General features: G+C 41.5%; 1 protein-coding gene across 1 annotated transcript; it reads left to right on the top strand.

Annotated features, from left to right (window-relative positions):
- LOC120792550 (gap junction delta-2 protein) lies at positions 1-25,696 on the top strand. Its single transcript, XM_040131811.1, has 2 exons — positions 1-1,129; positions 24,779-25,696. Exons 1-2 carry the CDS (start codon positions 1,059-1,061, stop codon positions 25,626-25,628), a joined length of 921 nt encoding a protein of 306 aa, XP_039987745.1. The 5' UTR covers positions 1-1,058; the 3' UTR covers positions 25,629-25,696.
- The last annotated feature ends 1,252 nt before the right edge of the window (positions 25,697-26,948 follow it).

Genomic DNA, 26,948 nt, shown 5'->3' with positions numbered 1-26,948 from the left:
AGAGAAGGGGCAGGTGGAGGGTGCAAACAGAGAAAACAGGTGGGAAGGAAAAAACAAGATGAAGGGAAGAGAAGAAAGGAGAGCTGCCTCTCGTAAACCAAGCTGAGAGAAGCACAGAGAGAGAGAGAGAGAGGCAGTGAGGACGATGAGGAAATCAGTGACTCTTGCCCGGTACTGAACAGAGGGACAGAAACGGTGGAGGAGGCGGAAGTGTGATGCTTCTCTCTGGTGCTGCCTGAACCGAAACTAGGAGAGAAGGAGAGAAGCAACAGAGAGGAGGAGGAGAAATCCCTTGAAAAACAGCTGGAAGAGAGGACAGAGAAAGAGGAGACGGCGGGAGAGAGGAAGAAATGAAGAGTACTAAGGAGCGGAGAACGTGCAGAGATCCCTGGGTACTCAGGCTCACATGAGTGCATGGACCTGAGCCTGGCCAGTGTTAATACAAGATGCTTTCAAAGACCCAGCGTGTGAGGGCAGAGTGTTACTGTGCGAGTGATGGATGTCTGCACATACTACAGCTGCTCCTCCAAACTCAGTAGTGGATAGTGTCTCTGGGTGTGTTTAGACCAGGTATGTGTGTTTGTCAGTGTGAGAACGTATGACCGACCAGCTGTGATAAAACAGGGTCAGGTGTACCTAGAGGAGGAAAACAAGGTGGAAAGTAGGAAGACACATTTATGTGAGCAGTTGCATGGACAGAGAATTACACACAGACACACAAGAGTATGTGTGCAACTAGCACATAAAAGCTTCAGTTCAACCATCTCAGGTGCAGTTAAGGGCCTGAGCGTGTGTTTAGAGACAGCTACAAAAAAGAAGAAAGGGAACTCACAATGAGGCGTCACTGAACTTCTTCAAGGTTCCTTTTGACTCTGCTTTTACACCGAACTAGCCACCTGAAACCGCTCCCTACCTCATCTTAACTCAACAAGTGGACTTGAACACTCAGAAAAAGGGACATTCAAACCAACACTGGTGCTCCTGCTGACTGGGAAGCCCACCAGAAGTGGGGTCAGCCCCGATTTCCTGTGCCCAGTGGATGCCTCCTAACTCCAACCATGGGAGAATGGACCATCCTAGAGCGCCTCCTGGAGGCTGCCGTGCAGCAGCACTCTACTATGATCGGAAGGTGAGTTCTTGTAAGGGTGTGGTGTGTGACTGTGGTCTTTGATGCATGCATTGGAGGGGAGTTTTGGAGTGTTTGTTTGAGCGCTTGTAATTGGCATGTAAGAAAAGACTGTTCGCGCTTGGTTCTATCATGTGTGCACGTGTCTTCATTAGCGCTTTTTCTAACTGTATGTCTGTGCATACGCATTTAAAATAAGAGAGTACCAATGCATGTGTAACATGCATGCAGAATATGAATCCTTCCCTGCTTCCAGTCAGTGATTCCTGGTCCAAAGTGGCTGATGGAAGGACGAGGGGGCTTTAGCTTCTTTAATCCCTTTGAGAGACATGATGGGGGGGTTTAGGCAACCAAGAGGGACACTGTAAGCCCACACAGAGGCTTTGGACATCAGAGGATCCAGAGCAGTGTGAGGACATCTCACCTTAGAAGTCCATAAGGCCTTCATTCACAGTTTTCTACTGTACCTCTCCATGCTGGTGTCTTTCTTCTCCTTCTCTTTTCCTCCTGCTTTTACGTCAAGTCTGCCATCACGTTACACAAGTGTGCCTCATTCTCTGTCAAGTATGAAGTCACTTCACAACTTCAAAAACTTGTCACCAGTGCAAGGTCATGGCAGTTATGATTTATGCATACTTCTGCATACTGAGTGGTCTTGTGTTTAGTTTGAATAACTCATTCTCGTCGGCTGCAGAAGGAGCAATTATTCATGAGCGTTTTAGCCACCGAGGCACATCAGCTCTGTATACGGTATTAAACATGATTGCACATGTAGTAAAGGACATATTTCTGAGTCTGGGGTTTTCTTGGGACACCTTTAAAAATGACAAAATTCAGCACGGGTTCATTAGAGACTGTCTGAATTAACAGTTTAAACCAATCCCCTAAAACTACTGACTCACTCTGGCTAGTAGTACTCTTGAAATATATAGTGAATAAATGTCAGCCAGTATATGAAGTAAACAATGTTTAGATATATTCTCTTTTTTGGCAAAAGATCAGTCTTCTTCTGCTGACAAAGCTCTGAGCGTGAATTTTGTCGTGCCGAGAAAATTACGTCTTTTCGAGCCGTGTTCAGAGAGCAGGCTCTCGGTTGAATAGTTAGTTAGATTTGTTTCCTTTGGCATTATGATGAATGATTGGTCGGCATGTGCTTCCCCTAATTCATGAGACACACGAAGTGCAATGTCGCTCATCAACTGGATAGTCATACTGGCTGCAGGGTCTCAGTGAGATCAAGAAAGATAAGACTTGGAAAGAAAAATGATATCCACAAAGGCATACGAGGATAATAGAGAAAAAAAGGCAAAGCGGTTTGGTTGCAAAGTAGAGAGAAGAAGAGCAGAATCAACAGAGTACAAGATGTGAGAGACAGGAAGCAGATGAAGGAGAAAGAATGATAAAGACTGTGAAGGGGAGGACAGTGAGGAACGGTTATTCACAGACAAGTGAGCAGACACATGGCCTCAGTCTGCAGGGTGTTGGTAGGAAGCCAAGAGGACTGTCTCGTCAGAAGATGGTGCTGCCTGTCATGACCTAGGCAGGGCAACCAGGACACCCGGTGGCAAAAAGCCTCAGATCTTCTTCGTGCAGATAATATCAGTTGTTCAGACAGTTGAAATGTTCAGACGACGGGAAGATCCGGCCAAAAGATTTTCAAAATATCAAAATTTACACACAGGATGTCAAGCAGCCGGTACAGTTGCATTTGCATTTGTTTAGCCTTAATATACAGTACACACTTTTAATTTCAGTCAACCAAGCTACTGAAATGTTTCCAAAAGTCTGTGTGTGAGCTGAAGAACTGTATACAGTATATTTCGGGGGAAAATGAGTGTTGTGCATTTTTGTAACAGTGTAAAAGAAGTTTTTATGTGTACAGGAAGTTCAGAAATCAGGATTATATAATCAGTTTCTCTTCAGATAGTAGGAAGCTATTCAGTGGTTTGCTCCAGGACACTTCAACAGGGTGGATAATCACTTTTGAGTGGCTTGAACTCAGGCTGACATGTTGAAGGATGTGGTGATGATGCAGCTGAATGACACTAAATGTCTATACAAAAATGGTAAATCAAAAAATGTTCAAATACTTGATTCCAGGTTCAATTTTAACTGTATTTTCTAGAAATGTCAATGTCCATCTGTCGGTCAGTCCACCACTTTGGTCTGGACTGAAATCTCTCAACAACTATTGGATGGATTGTCATTAAATTTGGTAGAAACATTCATGGTCCCAATTGGATGAATGCTACTGACTGTGTTGTTCCTCTGACTAACAAATCTATCTAATTCCGTAATTCTGTCTACAATCAAATAGCTGCACAAAAAAATGACCATAAACCTCAGTTATTTTTCGGTTAGTGCTAATTAGCATTTATTAGCATGCTAACAAGATTAACTACAACCATGTACATGGTAAACACTGCTAAACATCAGCATGGTAGCATTGTCATTGTAAGTATGTTAGCATGCCAATGTTAGCATTTAGCTCAAAGCACCGCTGTGTCTAAGTACGGCCTCACAGAGCTGCTAGCAAGGCTTTAGACTCTTCGTCTTGTTGTCTTATCAAATGTCCATCCACAGCAACCATATATGGCAATGAAGTCAGCCGAACAATGATGGAAGAAAAATTTTAGTCATTAACATGATGTATGATTTGACTCAGTGTGCTGAGTGCAGCTGCAGTCTACTTGTACTGCTAAAGTGTAAGTAGTTAGGCTGCAAGTGGAGCTCTTTTGGCCTTGAATCTCAGTTCCACAGCTGTAAACTGAATTGGCTTACAGATTGATTCACCATCCAGTTGACCAATTGGCTGAGCATAGGCTGTCCTTTCCTTGGGAGAGTCCTACTAACTCTACTTGGAGATTTAATTTTGTGGTTTCCATGATAAATGCCTCACAAGACATCCCTAAGTATGCACTGGTCTGTTTACTGTAAATCTTAAGGGCTTGCTCTGCTTGTTTCATTCACTAACAGGAAGACATAAATATGATATTTTACCAACTTGCCCATTGAGAAAAAAATGGATAAACAATGGGAGGATGTTATTCATGGTATTTACTTACCTCTTAAATTTTGTTAATCAGAAGCGCTCCTAATAACTATTGCTAGTGCTATTTCTGAAAATATGAAAAGAGTCAGTCAGCCATTTATAGCTTTAGTTCCTGTGTGACAGTCTGTATGTTTCCACGGTAATATGCCTTCCCTACATCTGGCTTTTCTACAGCTCAAAACCATCTAATCTGGGCCATCACTGCTGACATGAATTTTTATAAACACACGCTAATACTCCCTCAATCCTAAAACCTATTGGTCCCTCTGGTGGGATTTCACTCATTTCATTGGTCAGCGCAGGTCCCGTCCTGTTGGAGGAAGTATTGGACAGGTTTGTGGTCCCTGAGGCGATGCCAGTGTGTGCTCTCATGAGTCCACCAATACAATAGCCTGCAGGCCTGGGTTGATTTGTCATACATGAGTCACACACGCATTAGGGGGAGTATAACACTCGTTTGTGTAAGATTACAGACGGCTCTAGAGATTCCCTTCTACGGTCAGGGTTTTTGTGTATGTGTGTGTTCCCATAAATACTCAGACTGTGTGTAAAACGTGAGCTTCAGTGTACTTTGTTAGCCTATCACATGCTTGGATGGGTTTCAGTCCTTTCTACGAGTGTCTGTGTGTGTCTGTGTGTGTCTTAGTGTCTGTGTGTCTGTGTGTGTCTGTGTATTCACCTGCTACCTGTGATTTATTCCTGCCATTACGGGCATTGGGCCAGGTGTAAATTGATTTCCCCGGGACCGTCTGATGGACTGTGGGATCACTGTGCCTGTTGTTGCACACAAGCTCTGAGGATAAACCCTGATGAAACACTCTCTACCTAACTACTGTCAACACATCACTCATGCTGTCTCTGTGGTCCTTGCTCCCATAGGCTACAGTTCCATTTGTGAGCTGCCATTGGTCAGAGTGGGATTGCTAAACATGCAAGTCCATCCTCCTACCATCCTGATATTGATCTCCAATAATGGAATAGGAAGTGAAGCTTGATAGAGGACAGGGCATTTATTGAGACAGTCTTTAAGAGATGTCCATTTGCAGTAGAAATAGGCTCATGGGTTGCAGCGACTGGAATGTTAAGTGAGTGATTAAAGCTGTAAGTACCTCATTGACTTTTTTGCCCATTAAAATAAACCTCGATAGTAATTAAGAGAGCAAATATTTATTTGTTAAACGCCTCAAGGACAATGAAATAAAAGTGACTCTTGACAAGAAGTCAAGAGTTACGTCATGATAATTATATTAAAAAAAAGAATGTTACCGCACTCTAATCAGAGGTGGGTGATGCACCTTCTCCTGCAACTGAGTAGGAGTCTGTGAAACTGCACTCATTTCCAAATATATACTGATCAAAAGTCATTCACATGCTAACCCTCTTCTTAGTGTTTTTCAATTTTGGCACGATGGTTCGGACTTGTACTATTAGAGGCTGCAGAAGCACCACAGGACTGCATTCTTTCCCTTCAGAGCCTCATATGGCTCGGCAGTGGTTACAGATGGCAGTAGGTCCCTGGGTAGCAGTACAGAGTGATATACAGTAAAACATGAAATGCTTTTATTAAAAGCAAAACATAAATCCCAAATGTTTGTAGCTTGTCTGTCAGTCATATACTCACAATCTCCTTTCGGGCTCTCGAAAGCTGTCAAAAGTTTCTCCGGCTGTGAGTATTTGTCTTTTGGTCTTTCTGAGACCCTCATCAGGTCATTTGGGACACTGCTGATTTTTTGGCTATAAGTTAAATTTGACCCCCAAGTCTCTTTCTGCAGTAAAGATGTTGGTATACGCCTTCACCTCATTTTCGCTAGTCAAGAATTTATTTCCTCTGTGACTTGATGAATCTCATTAGCCTAGCAACTTTACAGTTACAAAAAATACAGCCCTCTCTCTCAAAGCGTGCATTACACTAGTATTCTTGCCACTCGGAAAGAATATCTGAGGTTGTGAAAATGTAAATGTCTATACTTAAAATATAATACTACCCTCAATTTTTCAAATGTAATTTCCAGAGAAAAAAATACTTTCTAATATTCTTTCCAATACAGTACTATAAAGGCCACAGTATGCTTCAGTTGAACTAGGTTGCACAACATTTAGTCTGACCACGTCTGAAGGCATCTAATGCCAAATGGTCACTCTTGAAAATGGGGGAAAAAGACTTTTGTATGTCTTTTTAGTCACTGCCCACTGAATTGTACAAAGGTTGGAGAACAGTTCACACATTTGAACATTCTCTCTTCGAAAGCATTTATGGTGTTGCACTTGGTTTGTAAAGATGAAAAGTGACGGCTGGAAAGTAATATTCAAACTCTGCCTGTTTTTGCACCTATTCACATCTGCATAAAGTGGACATGATTGTGGGATTGACTGTACTGGAAAGACAGTCCAAAATTTTCAGATACAGCACTCTCCAGTTCTGCCAGAGGAAAGCAGGTTTTAGACGCTCTTACACACTCTGACAAGCACTTTGAATGAAGCATACTGAGGCCTTTAAGCTGTGCTGCTTAAATACAGTCTTTGCAGCAGCAGTTCATTTGGCGTAGTTGAAGAAGAGGAGAAGGTTCAAGGTTTGATTGAATCTCAGCAAAGATCTGCATGTGTTCACTTTAGAGGAGGAGAACAAGAGTGTGTGTGTATGTTTGTTCTTGCAGAAGCTCCACACCTCATTTTTAACATAGGCCAGCTCACTTAGCATGACTCCTCAGCAGGGTTCCACTGAGTCAAATGAGTGTTGTCACTCAGGAGCTCAGCTCATCCTCCTAGGAAAGCATGTGTGTGTGTGTCCCATGCACTCTTTCAGGACCATACTATGCATACACAAAGCCAAAACCAATATTCATTAGTTAGCACTGTTGACATGTGACTCAGTGTGCCTTTCTTTGATGACAGGTTACAGCTCTGTCGTTATGACCTTTAGATCATCATGCTTTTATTTAGCAAATCCCTGTGGAGTGTTCACAACCCCTGCGAAGGTGATAGATGATTTTGTTTATATAGACTGAGACTTATCTAGCAAATATGCGCTGTATTACATGGAAAAGTAGGAAAATAAGGAAGCAAGAAAGAGGCTGTGATATCGCCTCGCTTGTGGCAGATTCCCCTGAGAGACTGTTAAAAAGAGACACTTACAGAGGACCAAGCGAGACCTTCAACATCTATTCACTCCCTCCCACCCTGTCTCTGCTTTCACACTTCCTCCATCCATATGTAATGACCCGCGGGATGCTGTCGGCTGAAATGTCAGTGCCTTCTCTGTACTGCCATAAGAAGCTGGTTATTAAAATGCCCTCACATGCTCCATAGGGAGATTATGAATCACCAGTGGGAGGTCGATGCATGTAATCTCAGACTTTTTAGAACAAATATACAACATCCACCTTCTGATAAAACCTCTATTTATGAACACCATCTGGCAAAGTAATCATATTGTCAAGTTTATATTGAAAAAGCCTCATAACGTTCATGTCAGTGCGGATAGTGGGACTGATCTACTCCAGCAGGGCTACTAGAGATACAAGTGGGCCCCAGGGGCAGGAAAGGGCTGCTCTGTAGCTGCTCGCAGCTTATAACTGGAGTACTACAGCCGGCCTCCATTGGGACTGCTGGAGATGCAAAGTTGTAGCTGAGGGAGAAAGAGAGAGCAATTGCACATAATTAGGGAGCTTGTGGTCTCATTTCTTTCTGCTCAACCTCACATCCACTTCCCCCCATTCTTTCTTTGTGTCTCAGCTGCTTATCCCCCCTTTCTTCATCTTCACAGTCCACATATGCTAAGGTCAGCGTTGATTTGGTGTTTACATGCTGATAGACTAATTGATTAAGCTCTTATTGCAAATGTATGTTTGTGCTCATCAGATATTAGAAGATAAACCTCAATCCTCATCCTTAAATGTAGTGTTATTGCCAATGTTACATCAATTTTAACATCTTACATGCATAGTAAAAGGGTTTCAGTGTATACGTTGAGGGAAAAATCTCAGGTGACCTAACCATAATAAAATGACATGGTTGGTCATATAGAAGAGAAGGAGGGAGAGAATGGATGAATAGATTAGAGCAGGTGAAGGGGTCAGAGTTCAGACAGATTTCACCTTGCGGGGCCTCGGGAAGAATACGTCTCTGACAGGGTGACTCAACAAGGCTTATAGGTTTAGTGTTAGCACCTCGCTGGAGGACAGAGCAGGTCAGTGTTAGAATGATACTGGGGGGTTAGTTTAACCCCCGTATTACGATACGCACACAAACATAGGAGGGCAACTGTGCAAAAAATGGCCTCATTTTTATTTATAAAAGATATTTTCCTTTTAAAACATCAGTCTAGCATTGGTGCATGGGATACCCTGGAATGATTGCTATAAAAAATGAAATTATGGATGAAATCCCTGGCAGACTTTATTTTACTCCGGTGGTACTATTGATGTTTGTTAGTCCATAGCTTTTTAGGCTGATGAATGAGTTTTTCCATGCTTGCAGGCAAACATTAGTTTTGTTTCATTTGAGTACGGTTCAGTGAAAGTCATCTTGCAGATAGCTAAATCTTGCTTGCAACTGCGAATCCATCGGTGATCATTCTCTTGCTTTATTTTATCTTTTTTAAAGTTAGTTACATAGTAAAGTGGAAATGCAGTTGAAAGCAGGATCCAGTTTTAAAACTCTTCCCTGCTGCTGCATTCAGGGACCTGTGGTCAGATCTGACATTCAAAGATTGAAAATCACCTGCCAAGATCTACACTGTGTTGTCAGAAAATCAATACTTGAACATGCCAACATGATAAGCAGTCCCTGCTCTCATCTGCATTACCACATGATGCAACAGTGATGTGATGAATTATTTATTTCAGGCAAGTTTTACATCTCTGAAAGATCATTTTCATGCCTTGTTGACATGAGCTGCAAGTCATGTAGGTGGGCAAACTAGTCAGAGTAAATATGTTGGTTGTCAGGTGTTACATTATACAAGTGCAGATATGGATATTTTAACAAAGTATTAGTTATAAAAGATATTAGATGCCAGCTTTATTAGAAAGTTTTCAGTGCTTAAAAGGCTTAATAAGGCAGGGTATATAATATCAAGTAACGTAACCATGAATTTGTAATGGGGTTAGCGGTCTCCAGTCACTGTGAGCCTTAAAACAAAATTACTGTAAGGCAAGGGTACACAAAAAACAATAATAGTTTAATACATTTTTTAATAAATCTGTAAGTGGTAACTTAGATTATTGATAATACATAGGAAAGGTGGATTCTGCCACAACCAATAAAACCTACTACATATTGAATGTAAATAAACTGAATGACTATTGCAGAAAAAAATACATCAATAGTATTAAAAATAGGGTCTGATTTTATTAAAGTCTTAAGGATTTTAACTTTGAAAAGGTTTAGAGCAGGGTTTATGCACGTTGTTGGCTCATCACAAAACTACATAAAATGTGAGGGATAAAATTAAACCAAATAGCCAACTTTGATGTTTGTTTGGTACAAAGAAATGCTGCGTCTTTAGAAGTTTTCTCAGTTGAGTCTCTGTGTGAGCTTGTGGCTGTGAGATCATTGCCTTAGTTATACCGTCTGCTTTTCTTACACACGACTAACAGCAATTCTCTGTGGGGATCAAAAGGTTAACATTCTTGTTTTTGTTTGACTGAGAATTATGTTTGTCTGCTGATGTTCTGATAACACTGTTCCGCTACACATCACTATGCATCTCTCTCTCTTTCCCTCTGCCTCCACACTTTATCTCACTCTTTCTAAATGAAAAGGATGCTCTTCTGTCACTGATTTATTGTCCTTGCTCCCACCCACCACCACTCCCATCATTGGCTGCATCTTCACACATTACTGACGTCTCTAATGAACAAGGTGAGAGTGTAAGAGTCACTTAGACAGCAGTACGTTCATCTCTTTGAGTATGTTTGAGTGTGTGTGTCTGTGCGTTTGTAACAACTAGTTCCTCAGAGGCAGTGTCAGCTTCTGCACAGTGTGCCTGACTCAACGTGAATAAAAAATCGTGAGTGCACACCAGTCAGGCACCTTACACCTTGCTGAAACACACACCATCTCCGTCAGGACAAACATACTGTAAAAAGACATCTGATTCACTGCCCCCTCACACATGTGCGCACACACACACATAACCAGATGGTCATCCTAATATACAAGCATTTGCGTAAGCAAACTCGCAGCGTGGTTTCTATATTTACTCATACTTAGGGGCAGAAATATACACATAGACACACACACATCCTGCCAAGACTGTCACAGTCCCCGTCTTTGCAGCTGATTATGAGAGCAAACAGACAGAATGTGACAATGCATTCACACCTCACAACACACACACACACACTCTCCACACACATGATCCCATTCGCCGATTCTTCAATTAAGCAGTGAAGTCAAGCTGCAAGGAGTGCACTTGACTCTCGGCAATATGCTACATTCACACCGCTCTCGTGGCCAATTATTTAAAAAAGCTACTTGGTAGAGAATGCTGTGATGTCAGACGGATAAATTTAGCCTTCACAACCTGTAGAATGACAGCAGCAGGACTCATGCAGCTGGCTACTATTTACTGGCGGAAGCTGTATCTCCCAACAGGCAGCAGTGTGACATTTTGGGAATATCAGGCTGCATTCATATCACATCAGATGGTGGACAGTAGAGATAGATAAAAGCACTATTCACTTCAAACTTTCAGAGGGTAAGTACTATGTGGGATCTCAGGGTGTGATGGCCTTCATACAATGTATTCCAACAAGGTAGTTAAGGGAATTAGATTTTAATTTTAAAGAAAACCAACAAAATATATTTTTTACGGTTGTCAATTTGTGATATTAACTAAAGTCACGATAAAGCATGTCTACGTGCTGGATTTGTCGGACAGTTCTAGGTCTGGTCTGCCTAAAACATGAACTCAAATTAAGTCTCACCACAAAGTCGACTGAGTAGCTGTTCTGGAGCTTTTATTATATCACACGATTTTCATCAGCAGATGAGGTTGGCCAGCTGTCATGGATGTACAGTGTTGAATTCATAAGCAATAAAACACACCCATGCTCAATTCAATTCAATTCAATTCAATTGTATTTATGTAATGCCAAATCATAACAGAGGTTTTCTCAGAGCACTTTTCATATAGAGCAGGTCTAGACCGTACTCTTTATAGTTATATTTACAAAGAACCAGTATTCCTCCATGAGCAGGCACTTGGCAACAGTGGCAAGGAAAAACTCTCTTTTAACAGGTAGAAACCTTGAACAGAACCGGGCTCATGGTGGGCGGCCGTCTGCCCTGACTGGCTGGGTTGAGAGAGAAAGAGAGAGAGAAAGAGAGAGAGAGAGAGACGGGGGGGGGGCATAGCACAGTACAGGTATAACATTAAGATGTATAATAATAATGACACCAATAATAAAACTAATAAATACAATAGTAGGGTGAATAATAATCTTAATAAGACTAAATACAATAATAGGAATGATAATCATAATATTTGAAGCAGTGGGTGTTGAGAAGGATCATGGGGGCAGTAGGAGGTTTGCAGTCACAGATCCAGACTCTGCAGCACCACGGGCAGAAATACCTGCAGAAAGTGACAGGAGGAGAGAGGAGAGAGACGAGAAAACACAAAACTACGGGAGAGAGAAGAAGTCAATTAAGTACCCTCATGGGTTTTGCTGCTATAGTCTTATTCGGTCTTGTATGACCAATAGTTTCTGGTGGATAATGTTAGCTAATGAATTTAAAACTCTTCTCTGCTTGTGCTACTGTTATGCTGTGTTTTAGCATAGACCAATATTCACTAATTTCCACTTCTGGCTGCAGTAAGCACTCTCAAGCAAAAGTTACATTGGCTCTTTTTAAAGTGCACATAAAAAGTGGAAATTCGTACATTTACAGTACAATTCCATGACAACTGGGCATCTCCATCTGCTGAGGAAGATTGTGTGACATGGTCATAACCTCAGACCAGCTACTACGTGGAACTTGTGGTAAGATTGTTTTGACAACTGCTGTTTCCATTGAATGTAAAGAATGAACTTTGGTTCACAAAGAAAACATATTCACTCTCTCTTCATAATCTTTGGGGACTTGAACAGAGCAAAATTAAACCATGAACTACCAAAATATAGATAGCATAGTAATTGTCCCACCAGGGATATCAACACTGGACCACTGAAGAAATGGACCAGGGAGGCAGAGCAGCAACCGTTTTGACTGCACTGACTGGAGTGTGTTTGAAGCTGCAACTGGCAACCTGGACAAACTGATTGACACTGTGACATCTCACATCAGCTTTTGCAGAGACATGTGCTAACAAGACCTTCTCACGTACAACACCAACAAGCAGTGGTTCATAGCCAGACTAAGACAACTTCATCAGGCCAAGGAGGCCTACAGAAGTGGGGATAGAGTCCTGTACAAGCAGCCCAGAAACTCACAGACAAATGAGATCTGAGTATCTAAAAGAGCCCTCTGAAAAGTTGAAAACAGGTTTTCAGCCAATGACCCTGCATCGGTGTGGAGAAGCCTGCAGGACCTCGACAACGCACCCCCCCTCCCGTTCCGAAATTCCTTCCTGCCTCAAGCGCTCCACCATCATCACGGTCAGGGATATGACCTCAGCCTGTCACTCTGACGTCTGTGGTCCTGAAGTCTTTTGAAGGACTGGTGTTGGCCCACTTGGAGAATGTCCCCTGCAGTTTGCCTACCTGGCAAACAGGTCAGTGGATGACACAGTCAACATGGGAATGCACTACATCCTGCAACACCTTGACTACCCAGGGACATATGCAATTATCCTGTTTGTGGACCTCAGCTCAGCGTTCAACAACACCATTCCAGAAATCCTCTCCTCCAAAAGTTCCCAGCTCACTGTATCCACCGCCACCTCTCGGTGGATCACCAGCTTCCTGACAGGCAGTAAACAGCAGGTTAGGCTTGGGAATGTCACTTCTGGTATATGGACAGTCAGCACTGGTGACTAATCAATACTCACTCTGGACATGAGACATGTTAATGCAAAATGTAAACTGTCCTTTACAATCATTAGTGATTTCCATTGTAACGACTGTGGCAGATCTATTAGTATTTTTCATCAATTAAGATTGTTTTGGATGTTCCCTGTGCAGCCATGTGCTGTCTGATTGTGTGTCATGGAGGCTCTCTGCATGTGCCAGAGCTACTGATTTGGGTTGGGGCTTGGCACAAGAGAGCAACAGTGGGTGGGATGTTGGCATGGATGCAGCAGTCCTAACTCTGGATTGTCCAAAACCCACCGACTTAATCCGGATTACGCCCATCATTTCTGTCTGTCGCTCTCTCTCTCTCTCGCTCTTTCTGTATTTCCCTCCATTGACTCCCCTCCCTCCCTCCCTGCCTCCCTCCATCCGTCCCTCCTTTCTCGCCCACGCATTAACTCTCTTCCTCACTCCTGCTGCTCTTTCTCCTGTTCAAGCCTCACCCCTCAATCAAAATCTTACAACCCACCCAAAAAACAGCACTCTCACTGGTTGGTCTGTTGCCATGGTGACTACTCATGTCACTTCTTTTCTTTCCTGCATTTGATCTGTTGTGAATGATCTTCTCAGAGTAGATTTTTAGAAAGTCTATTTTTAATGTCTGGGCTCTTATTTAACCATTACTTGATTGCCTAATCAGTTGCCAAGGTAACTGTCACAGTTATTATTGACATGGAAACCCTTGCGCACTTACGTACCAGTGCAATGGTAGGAAAATTGGATAGTGATACATCTCTTGGGATCAATCTGTTCTATATTAGCGTGTAAAAAAATGTAAATAAAAATATAGCCTTTCACAGCCATTCGTCAGACTGATGGAAAATATTTTCTAATGGATTTATATCATTTAATTATACTGATTAGTATAACTACACAAAAATACTCTGGACATTTATGTATGTGTTTATGTGCATGTAATTCATCCATTTATCTCCAGAGGCAGAGTCAGTTCACATTCATCAACACACCACTTAAATACCTTTGTCCGTGAGTCTCCCTGTGTTTGTTTGTGTGTGTGTGTGTGTGTGTGTGTGTGTGTGTGTGTGTGTGTGTGTGTGTGTGTGTGTGTGTGTGTGTGTGAGTGAGAGAGACAGAGAGACAGAGAGATGGATGGATAAGTGACCAGTATTAGAATATACTGTTATTAGTTTTCCATTTTAGCAGTTTACAGACCCAGGATTACAAACAGAGACTACAGTATATCATAATAAATAGAGTACTGTCTCAAACAGAAATATTGACCAATATGCCACAACATTAAAACAATAATCATAGATATATATATACTAAGTATATATACTCATCTCTGTCTCTCTCTCACAAACACACACACAACTGATATATATATATATAAAAATTTTTTTTTTTAAATTTTATTTATTAATTTATACAGTTAGGTATGTAGGTATGTGGACAGTGACACAATTTGCATAATTTTGCCTCTGTACACCACCACAATGGAATTGAAACAAAGCCATCAAGATGTGATTGAAGTGTAGACTTTCAGCTTTAATTCAAGTGGTTTAACAAAAATATCATATCAACTGATTAGGAATTACAGCCATTTTTATCCATAGTCCCTCATTTTCAGGGGCTCAAAATTAATTGGACAGTTGACTGACCATCGGTTTCATGGCCTGTTCCCTCATTATTTAATGACAAATTAAGCAGATGAAAGGTCTGGAGTTGATTCCACGTGTTGAATTTGTATTTGGTTGCTGTTCCTGGGAATTCTCAATAGGCGGTCCAAAGAGGTGTTGCTGCAAATGAAGGAGGCCATCGTTAGGCTGAAAAAACAAAACAAACCTATCAGACAGATAGCAGGAACTTTAGGAGTGGCCACATCAAAAATTGGGTAAAATCTTAAAAAGAAGGAGTGCACTGGTGAGTTCAGCAACACCAAAAGGGCTGGAAGACCACGGAGGACAACTAAAGTGGATGATTCTTTCCTGGGCGAAGAAAAACCCTTCATAACATCTAAGCAGGTCAAGAACACTCTCGAGCAGGTATGTGTATCATTGTCCAAGTCCACAATCAACAGATGCCTTCATGAATGTAAATACAGAGGGTTTACCACAAGGTACAAACCACTTGTAACACTCAAGAACAGAAAGGCTGGATTAGACTTTGGCAGAAAACATCTAAAAAAACCTGCCCAGTTCTGGACCAAGATTCTCTGGACAGATGAAACCAAGATGAACTTGTACCAGAATGATGGGAAGAGAAGAGTATGGAGAAGGAAAGGAACAACTCATGATCCAAAGCAAACCCCATCATCTGTCAAACATGGTGGAGGCAGTGTTATGGCATGGGCATGTATGTCTGCTAATGGAACTGGGTCACTGGTGTTCATTGATGATGTGACTGTTGATAGAAATAGCAGGATGGATTCTGAAGTGTAAAGGGCTGTACTATCTGCTCAATTTAAGCCAAATGCTTCAAAACTGATAGGATGGTGCTTCACAGTACAGATGGATAATGACTTACAACATACTGTGAAAGCAGCCCAAGAGCTTTTCAAGGCAAAGAAATTGAATATTCTTCAACTATGTTGGTTTCTCCAATTACTTTTGAAACTCTGAAAAAGAGGGACTATGGATAAAAATGGCTGTAGTTCCTAAACAGTTGATGTGATATTTTTGTTAAGCCTTTTGAATTAAAGCTGACTGGTTTTAATGTTGTGCCTGATTGGTTTACACTGTTCAGTGAGTGTAAAACAGTGAATGAAGGACATGAATGAATTGCTGCAAATCTGTACACGTGTACGCACATATTTAGTATTGTAAGGCAATATCACCTTTGTAAGGTAAATAATAAAATAATAATGGTAAAAGGTAATTTTTCCTTGTCTACTATAATTTATCAACAATAAGGGTCACCAGATAAATATGAGGGGTCATGAGATGATTAATGGGACAGCAAAGAAGAAAAAGTTATGTTACACACGTCTGTATTTGTTTTTTAGACTTTTCTTTTTTGTCAAATGTTGGATAATTTTACCTCTTTAAGCCTTGAATAATTATTTCAATGAAACCATCTGAGTTTATAAGGGAAATGTCTCTTTGGTGGACCTCCAACAACTTGTAGACTTCTGAAATGTGACAAAGGGCCCCAAGTAGACACTGCTGTCTTTGTAAGGGGTCACAAGCCAAAATGGTTGGTTTAATCTAAAAATTCATTCATATCATTGTATTTTATGATCTTATGTTTTTTCTTTTTTTGTGTATGTAATGTAAAATGTAAATGTAAAATCTGAAAAGTAACTAAAAATGTCAAATAATTGTTATGGAGAAGAGGTACAACATTTCCTTCTAAAAAGCAGTGGAGTAGAAGAATAAAGTAACAAAAATGATTTACACAAGTAAAGTACGAGTAAGCTACCTCAAAATTATACTTAAGTGCAGTATATGGACTTACTGTAGTTGCTTGTCACCACTACATATACTGTACATGTCTAAAGTTTATTATCCTGGTATTATTTGATCATTTGGTTTGGATATATTACTTCTTGAATATTCATCAAAATAAGCCACACTGGTACATGCTGTCTCTGATTTACATGAACTGAACCAAATTGAACCTGAGAGTCTCTGAAGACACCTGATTGGAGACCAGAGGCTCCCAGACTAGACCATGATAAAACCATTATTACTGGCTGGTATGATAGAAATTCATCTTCATCTTCTCCCGAAAAGATGGAACTAACACCCGGCAATGTCAGACACAATCGGCTTTGTGACGCCCTGCAACAGCTGGGAGAGTGTGTGTGTCTCTGATTAAAATGTGTGTATGCACGTGTGTATGCAGAGGTGTCCTTATCTGTGTGGGCTGAGAGAATTCACTCTCTGTTTCTGTGTATGTAGCGCAAGTACACACTGTTTTTATTTGTTATATTGGTCTTAACATTTGAGTGTGGTAGTGAATGCCCGTGTGTGTGTGTTTTTGTTAGGAGGTGGGTGGCCATGCAGGATAAATCTCTGTCAGCAAGTGAGAGTGCAGCCCCCTCACTCCTTCTGTCACTGGCCTGAAGCACCGGAACGTCCCTTCTGGTTGCGTGTGTGTGTGTGTGTGTGTGTGTGTGTGTGTGTGCGTGCGTGCGTGCGTGCATGCGTGCATGTCTCTCTGATGGCTCTCGTGTTAGGTCGGATACAGCTTGGTGCCAGGTGACCTGGTGTGAACTACTAGCTATTGATAAACCTTGGCAAAGGAACACAGAGAGTGAGTATACAACAATTGTCGGCCCATATTTGATGTGACAGGATTAGATTTGTCAGAGCTGCTGGTATATTGTATTGGGTTACCAACTGGCACCCTCAAGAAACACAGGAGAGAGAAAGAAGAGAGGCAGGATAAAGGTTGGAGTAAACAAAGAGATGGATGGACTGAGGAGGGATTTTCCAAAACCACTGCTAACACGATGACAAAACATTACTCCAGATTTTGTACCTAACTTTTGTAACATTAGTATTAGTTTAATCTTTTTACTTACTGTAGCTCGTCTTGCAAACATTGGCAATCCCTTTGTGCTGTGCTTGCATGGTTAGATCTGCTGACCCATGAAAAGAGGAGAACTCCTCACTTCGTGAAACTGCACTTGGAGTGTAACCTCAGTGAGAGGCTAGCCTGGTTCCAGGCCCCTTCCCTTAAAGTGAAATGGCAGTTCAATATAATTACCAGGCTAAGTGATTGGCATACACATCTGAGATTGTGAAACAGAAGACGCAAGGTGAGAGGCTGATTGGGGAATATTTCAGAGACATGAACTGGGATGTAAATTAAAGAGAGGTACCGGTTAGAAATTTAAGTATGAGTAGGAACAGAGCGGTAGCAGGGATGGAAGTGTAGAAACGGGGCAGAGGAGGGGTGCAGAGAAAAGCAGTGAGCGAACAGGTATTGATGGAGGCTAAAGGTGTGACTCTGAGCAGGATAAGCAGGTCAGCCATAACACTGGCTTGTTTACACCACAGTCCAGAGCAGCTAACAGACTCCTCGGCCTGCAGAGGCACAGCTAGGAGCTGCCTCTCTTACTTACCGATTATCATTGACGATTCCAACCCAAAAAATGAATTTCAGCACTTAAGAAACATGAATTTTAGCTATTTTGTTAGAACCAGAACTAGAACCACTTGAGACTCCTTATCCATATTTTAAAATGGTTTTGGTGTCTCTTTTTGAAAAGAACCTTTTTTATTCATCTTTCCTCTCGATGATTTTTGAACACCAGTAGTACCTGAGTTCCTTTTCTCTAAAAAGGGGACCAATATGTTCTACTTTTCCTCACTGAATTATCTTCTAAGCAACTTCTACACAGCAGCATAATTTAGTTTGCCTAGCTGCCATAATTTACTGTTTCAGTGAAGCTTTCTTCAGGCGTTTTGCATAAAGTAAATTAGCATCAAGCTCTGTTAGGCACCTAAGCCACATTCTAACTGGTGCAACCAATCTGCTGCCCTCCTCAGCAGAAATGTGCTTTAGTTGACTTAGCTTCTAGACGACACACTTCTCTCTCTGTCTCTCTGTCTCTCTGTCTCTCCCTTCATTTTCTGCCCCTCGCCTGTTGCCGTGGTAACTAGCAGGGGGAAGTTGAGTAGAGGGGAGAATGAAGGGAGGGTGGAGAGATGAGAAGAGAGGGGGTTGTGTTGGGTTTCTGGGTAAAGGAACCATGGCTGTTCTTCCACTACCCTTCTCTTCCTCACTCCAAAACTTACGCTCCTTATCAGTCCCTGGCCAAATATTTCCTGTCCTTTTCCTCCTCTTCCTCATTTTTTTTCCTTTTGCTGGTTTAATTTCTTCTGTTGTCTCCTTCATCCACAATTCTTGATTTTTTTGCTTTTCTATTCCATCTCCATATTAAACGTTGTCCCTGTCTCTAACCACATCCAACTCCAGCTCTACCTATTGAGCTACGTCCAACTCCCACCTCACCTCTACTTCTATTTTTATTCAGCTTATCCTCTCCAATTGCCATTTAAACAGCATTCGAGGTTTCATCAAAAGAGACTGACATTTATCATCAAGGAAGATCAAGAGAGCCTCACTGTGCATGGCATTTTAATTTCTCCGGAAGTTGAATAATGTAGACCGCTGGGGCAGCAACAGCATTATGTGTTTTTTGTGTGTGTGTGTGTGTGTGTGTGTGTGTGTGTGCGTGTGTATGTGAGAGAGTGAGTGCATATGAGGAGGTGGATGGAGCTGGATATCTCGCATCAGGTGCAGAAGCTATGATTATTTTTTCATGTTACTGTACACATTTTATTTTTGACAATTAACTGCAGATCTATAATGAGATCTCCGAATATGAGAAATGCCCCCATAGTGCAAATATCGCCTGTCAGATAATGAGGAAGAGCAAGAGAAAAAGACGGTGTATACAAGTTGGACACACAATTGCTGGAGGAGAAGAGGCATTTTGGAATTGCGTTGGCATAATGTTTTTTCATAATCACCAACCGAAGGTCTGAGTGTGTTGAGATATGTGCTACTATGTCTGTCATGTGTATGTCTTTTAAGCATAAGTATACAACTTACTGTAGGGTCCCAGGTGATGATTATTTTCATTATTGGTTAATTTCTCAGTTATAATTTAAATTCATCAGTAAAATGATCAGTCTACAAAATAGCGATAGAGAAATCTGAGAACCCACAGAGACGTCTTCAAATTAATTTTTTTGTCCAACCAACAGTCCAAAATCTAAAAGTATCCAATTAGCAATGATATAAAAGATGTCTGAGAAGCAGCAACCAGAAGATTTGTTGTCATTTTTACCAAAACAAAAACTTTGTTATCAATGATTTTTTGATTTTTTCTTCTGTTGACTGATGAATCAATTAACTAATCAGTTAAGCAGTAATAAAAATGTAAATGGTTCTGCACAATTTGGTGGATGCAGCTGCTGTGCGAACCATTTCCACAAGAGTGTTAGGCAACAATAAGGAGTGCATTAGATTGAAACCACCAGCAATTTAAATGCCTCATGTGACCGTTTGCAGAGAAACGAGGCTCTTCATAGAAAACTACTGACACAATCTGGAGATTATTCCTGACGGGGGTGGGGTTGTGGGGTGGAGGTGGGAGCTGGGGGGCTCAGAGAGAGAGAGAGAAAAGAAGGAACAGAGAACCTTGGGAGTACATATGAAAGAAAAAAAAGAAAGAAAGATGTTCTAGAGAGGAGAGAAAAAACAGGTGGGGGATGCTGTGTGGGGTACGATAATCTAAAGCTATTCGATGGCATTAACAAAAAAAAAAAAAAAACCCTAATGCAAGAATCCTCCCTTGGCCCAGCCACAGATTACAGCAGTGGGTTGCGTGTGGAAGCTATTATATAATTCATTCTCTATGATGAGATTTTCCTTCATTGCTGGTTTTCCTTACTATCCCCCTCCATCTCTCGCACTCTGTCCCAGCACTGGCAGGTTTCTCTTTTAATTTGAGGAGAAGATGTCTGAGCCACATTGGGTTTTTTGGTGACTTTATAATCTTTTTATCCCTGTCTGGAACTCATTCATCTTAAACAGCACTTTGATGTCTTCTTTCAGTACTCAGTTAGTTTTAAACAGTCTTCAGTCACTGTCTGGACGGTGCTTTGTTGCACGGATATGTGCGCAAGCGTGCATTGTGTGGCCATACAGAATACATGTGTGTGCATGTGTGTTTGCATGCACATGTGCGGACATTTGGTGCAATACTCTCTCACTCTGGTATTGTGAATTCTCTGCTCACTAAGCTCCTTAATGGAGTCACTACAAGGGCAAAACCATTTCAATTTTTTTTGCATTTATTTTTTTTCTCCTTCCCTCCGTCCTTCCTTCACTGCCCCTCCACATGCCAGCTGATCACAGGTGGGCAGATTTGCAATAAGTCTTTTATTTTTCATTTTGGAGGTCATCACCAGTGATCTGCAGTTGTGATGAGAGGTACATGTGAACTGCACGCCGTCAGATTCTGGAAAGGATTAACTCTGCCCTTCGACTCCACATCTGCGCCACACAAGACTGGCAAAGCCACTGTGCGATTGGTAGATTACCCCTGACACATCCAAATGCCATCTAATGATTAACTTGCTCCGTCTAAGGTGCAGTAGAAGGGGCCCCCCCCTTGGATCAACTGTGAGGTCACAATGGTGTCCAGACATATCTTGTTGAGTTTGATTTAGTAAATCTATACGCATTGTACAAAAATATGACTCTTTCTATTTATAACAGTGGGTTGGCCCGAGGTAAATTCAAGTGGCAGCTACCATGTTATCAATACATTCAGACTAGTGAGGGACTGAGAGTAAAAGTGATGTTTGACGTGTTTGATGAGCAAACTCTTCATTCTCCATTACTGTCCTTACCCAGCAATGTATCTACTGTACTAATAAAAAAAAACATAATCAAACTACAAAAGAAGCCAATGCTGCTCTATTTTAACAAGGCTTTGATTTCTCTGCAACAGGGAGTATAATTCAGGGACAGATGTGTGCATGTGAATGTGTATGATTGCGCCCTCTGCCTTTGTGTGGCTATGTTGCCAGCAGCTATAGTAAAATATAGTCAGATATAGTTGGATTAATCTCTTAAGGGAATGGCAACCTGTCTAAATATTATGAAACCTTTACAATACCTCTAAAACATGTCACCATCATGTAAAATTGGTTGACTTACGGTTTACTGTTGAAGTCTGAAAGGCAGTTATAATGTATCTGTTGTGGAGCTTTATTTCTTTATATTGAAATAGTCTGTGTTATGCAGATTGACTTTTTCTCGGGAATTAATTCCTCTCCCTGCACCTCATACTGTGCTGCTCACTAGCACTGCCTGCAAAGCCATTTTTATATGTCACCATCTATTGATTTGTATGCACACAAAACCCATAAATCCATGATAAATGTAATGAGGTCAGGTTTTGATGGGCTACTGTAATGGCATGTACTCTAGGTTCACATGAAGTAATGACAGTGATTTATCATACCATTATTTATTATCTATATTTTATCATTAATATAAATAGTGGTGATTAGTGAGTGTTGATCTTATGCAGAACTCGGTTTGAACTCCTTCATATCTGTTGGATGGAACTACAAGGCGGCAATCAATCAACAGATTAACAGCAATGTTCAGGCCTGTCTGCGGTCTGCAGCCTTGTTCCAGACTTAGTTTAGTCACAGATTACAGTGTGAGACCGCCAAGAGGCTTGCACAGACTGCATAAAGCAAAAAGCTTGCTATGTGAAGTGCTTGCCTGGTCTCAGATCTGAAAAATAAATGAGGGATGAATAGAGTAAGAAAAGAACAAAGAGAAAGATGTCTGCAAGAAAGGAAACAGAACGGGGGGGGAGGAACAGAAACCTGTGGTCCATCTACTGTGTGTGTGTCTAACATCGTGAAGCACATAGACACACTAAGTGTACCGATACGCCAAGTCAGCTCATGTAACCATTTGCTTGAATAGACAAATATAACAAGCACACACACTCATAGTGAATTGAAGTGAACCTAGATTTAGGAACAATAATCTATCTCACCACATTCCACACAGAAATAGCACCTAATCTGCAAACAAGGTTAACCTGTTGCTAGGGCAGCGAGAGCAGACAAAGTGTGTGTATTGTTCATAAAAGTCAACTGAGAGATTACTCTCTATGACTGTATGTGGCTGTATGGATGTGTGCAGAAATTAATCACAGCTCCAACTTAAGTGATTCTAAACTGAGGTTGCCATGCTAACTTGGCCTAATGATGCAGAAGACACTAAAATTAGACAAGGAGACGTGTCATCTCACCTCTCCTTACCTGTAAACACCCTCACAAAGCACACACACACACATAGAAAGACACACACAAACTGCATCTTCAATCACAGATAGCAGGCTGTGAGTTATGAGCGCTGAAGACACATCGAGGCTCCCACTCATAACTGTCCTTCTTTTGGAGTGTTTACTCTGGCTGATAAATGGAATCTGGAGTGCTCTCCTTCTCTGGTTCTTATCAGGAGGAACAGTCACTTAATGATGGTCCATCATTAGTACGTTTTTTCCCCTCTTTTCCCTGCCTCTGTGATGTCTCTCTTACTTCTCTCTCTTAATAAGGAGTTCAAAGTCCTTCCTCTCAACCTGGATTCTGATTTATTTCATCCGCACCTTGTATCCTTTATCATATTTCCCCTCAATTTCCTTCCTAACTCTCTTGTCCTTTTATGTCATGAAGGCAAGTGGTGATGTCCAATTCCCTTTTACTTACGTTTGTCCTTTCACATGATCAGTCAATTGTTTAAAGGATTTGTTGTTTTCTCATAAAAAGAGTTGATGGGTGGAATCTAAGCATAACAGTAATATTGTTCGAACTCACAGTATTAAGGCACACTAATACCAGAAATTGGCCAAAGTCCTTATAGGCAAGTCTGGACACTTGGCAGCCATCTCGGCAATGGCCTTGGGCAGTTATTTCGGCTAACAAGACCAGGAACCCTATCTTAATGAATGGGGAGAGAGCAATAACTTCACTTTCCCTTTTAATTTGGTTTTATGTCACTGTGACATAAAAAATTCATGTATAGAATACCCAGTCAAATCTGATTTTAAAAAAAGCTTAAAAGGTTTGGTGACTTTGCCCAAAAATAAGGTTTAAAATGTTTTTTTCCCAGAGCTTATACTTACACTATGCATGCACAAGGTTGTTTACTCCCGCCAGGCATTTTGTTATTGGGATTGAATTGTACATCCCTGAAGTCCTTAAAGAGTTCCAGAGGAGTGGGAAAAGCACTCCGAGCCAGCTAGCTTGCTAATTGTCATTTAACTAACATTAACTGTGAGTTAACAAGCTTGTTAGCTTGGTCACTAATGACAATAAGTTCACACAGTTCAATCAAAAGATGTATTTATACCTTGACTCCTATCTCCTATATCCTATTAACTGCCTAAAAACATTCCTGTTTATTGGAGCTCTTTATACTCTGACAGAGGAGGTTAAATGAAACTAAATCGAACAAAAGAGTTAAGGTGCAGTCAATGCTTCCATTATTTTGCATTCCATAGGTTTCTATTCCCTTAGAGTTCAGCATTGTCAAGACAGCCTGCTATTGGTCACCAGCACAAGGTCGTGCATGAAAGTTAAAAATTGACACACACAAACTTGACACAAAAATGGTGCTAATGTACCTCATCGCTTAGACCCACTCCACAGATCCCAGCAATTCTACTGAATTGCATTTGTTTCACCACAAACTTTCGCTGTTTTAAATGATGGTGTGAACAGGCCTTTACGCCTTTGCCTTTAATAACTAATAATAGTGCAGAGTATTTTTGCACACTGACATTTTTTAACACTGCATATTGTTTTTTGTCCATCTTTACTCGTTTCAAAGCTTATTATACAAAATTCTGATTTAAAAATACTCATTCTGAACATTTACATTCATCATTTACGAGCCCTCTTATCTGTTATTCTTCTTTCCTGCTTTCTTGCACTGTCGTCTAATACTCAGCACATTTGTAGAACCTCTGCTGGGAAGGACATCTCAGGACAACACATCTTTTCTAATACATTAATTTACTGTACATCTCTGACCGTATTAACCCCATTTATCTCTCTCTTTCTCCTGTAGGATCCTGCTGACAGTGGTGGTGATCTTCCGTATCCTGATTGTGGCCATCGTGGGGGAGACGGTGTACGAGGACGAGCAGACCATGTTCATCTGTAACACTCTGCAGCCAGGCTGCAACCAGGCTTGCTATGACAAAGCCTTCCCCATTTCCCACATCCGCTACTGGGTCTTCCAGATCATACTGGTGTGTACACCCAGCCTCTGCTTCATCACCTACTCCGTCCATCAGTCGGCCAAGCAGAGAGACCGGCGATATTCCTTTCTCTATCCCATTATGGAGAGGGACTACGGGGGAAGGGAGGGGGCGCGAAAGCTCCGCAACATTAATGGAATTCTAGTTCAGCATGGTGGCGATGGCGGAGGAGGGAAGGAAGAACCTGACTGCCTGGAGGTGAAGGAGATCCCCAATGCCCCACGGGGCCTGACCCATGGGAAGAGCTCTAAGGTTCGCCGGCAAGAAGGGATCTCTCGCTTTTACATCATTCAGGTAGTGTTCAGAAACGCACTGGAGATTGGCTTCTTGGCAGGCCAATACTTCCTTTATGGCTTCAGTGTGCCTGGGATTTTCGAGTGTGACCGCTACCCGTGTCTCAAGGAGGTGGAGTGCTACGTTTCCCGGCCCACAGAAAAAACTGTTTTCCTGGTTTTCATGTTTGCGGTGAGTGGCATCTGTGTGGTACTCAACCTGGCTGAGCTAAACCATCTGGGCTGGCGCAAGATCAAGGCTGCCATCAGGGGGGTCCAGGCCCGCAGAAAGTCTATATGTGAGATCAGGAAGAAGGACATGGCCCATTTGTCCCAGCCGCCCAACCTGGGACGCACACAGTCAAGCGAATCAGCCTACGTCTGATCATGAACAGAAAAAAAAGAGGAGGAGTGGGATGAATGTGCAAGAGAGAGAGAATGAAATAATTATCATTTTAATTTAATGAAGATGGTGTGGAGGTCAAACAAGATGACCTCTCCTCTTTGATGGAATTAAAACAGAATGTAAAAAGACCAAACCTCCAGCTCTATGACTTTGTAAGTCAAGATAGAGTAGAGGAAGAAGAAAATTACATAGCATAAAAGGGGACAAAAAGTTATCTTCTGCAGATGAACATGATTTTGATCTCATGGGCAGATATTCCAACTGCCATTTTATACTTTTGTCTTTTTTAACTAATTACCTTTTCCTCTGCCCCTTGTCTCTTTTAATGGGAAGAATTAAATCCTCAAGGCGCTTGAGAGGGCAGGACTAGAGATGAGAAGAAGACAGGAAGAGAGGAGAATAGATGATAGGCTGTTTTGTGTTCTTTGGGGATATCGGAAGATGACGGCATTGTTTGATGCATCCCATGGTGCTTTTCTTCTGGACTGCGTCAGCCTCAATGAAAAAGGCAGGACATGATAGGGGGATGGGACAGGGAAGATGAGCTGCAACATCATTAAAAGAGGAACGGAAGAACTGTCAAAGCCATGACATACTCTAGAGAATGACCGCAAGTTTGTGAGGAAGAGTAGGAGGGATACATCACACTCTGAGAAAACATATGAAAGAACTTAGGGATAAAAAAAGAGGAAACTTTTTCTTTCGCTTCCTCTCCTCGCCAGAGACTTGAGATAGACTGAAGCCAAGACAGACAGAGCTGCCTCTGACTAGTGTCAGACTCGCCTCTGCTGGAACATTGTCACAAGCCAAAACCAAGAGAAAAAGACTGACGATGTTTATGTTTTGTCTCTTGGCAAAAGATGATTTTAACACAAACACAGCGAGTACCATAAACACTTTTTTTCTTTCCTCTCCCCTATCTCTTGCTCTCTGTGCTCCACAGTTGGCAGCTATATAGACCCATGGGGCTTCGGTTGACAGTAATGACCCCTGCTGCACTCCTGCTGCGTAAACTTTGGAGAGGAACTAACGAACAAATGAACAAACAGCGTGTAAATGTCAGTCTTTCCCAAAGCACAAACCAAACTTCCCTCCTTGCAGCATTCCAGTGTGCTGAGAGACAAAGGAGATATGGAAAGAAAGTAGAAAGAACGGGAGCATATGGAGGAGGGAATTGATGATTTTATTACAACTTTAAAAAATTTTTATAAAATATATCACCATAAATTCTGATTTTTTTTTTTTTTTTTTTGAGAAAGCGATGGTGCCATCCTTGAGTTGCATAGAGTATAACATAGT

The sequence above is a fragment of the Xiphias gladius genome, chromosome 7, assembly GCF_016859285.1.
Source record: "Xiphias gladius isolate SHS-SW01 ecotype Sanya breed wild chromosome 7, ASM1685928v1, whole genome shotgun sequence".
NCBI classification, from domain to species: domain Eukaryota; kingdom Metazoa; phylum Chordata; class Actinopteri; order Istiophoriformes; family Xiphiidae; genus Xiphias; species Xiphias gladius.
The sequence above is the reverse complement of the archived record's forward strand: the minus strand, read 5'-3'. Positions and strand labels throughout refer to the sequence as shown.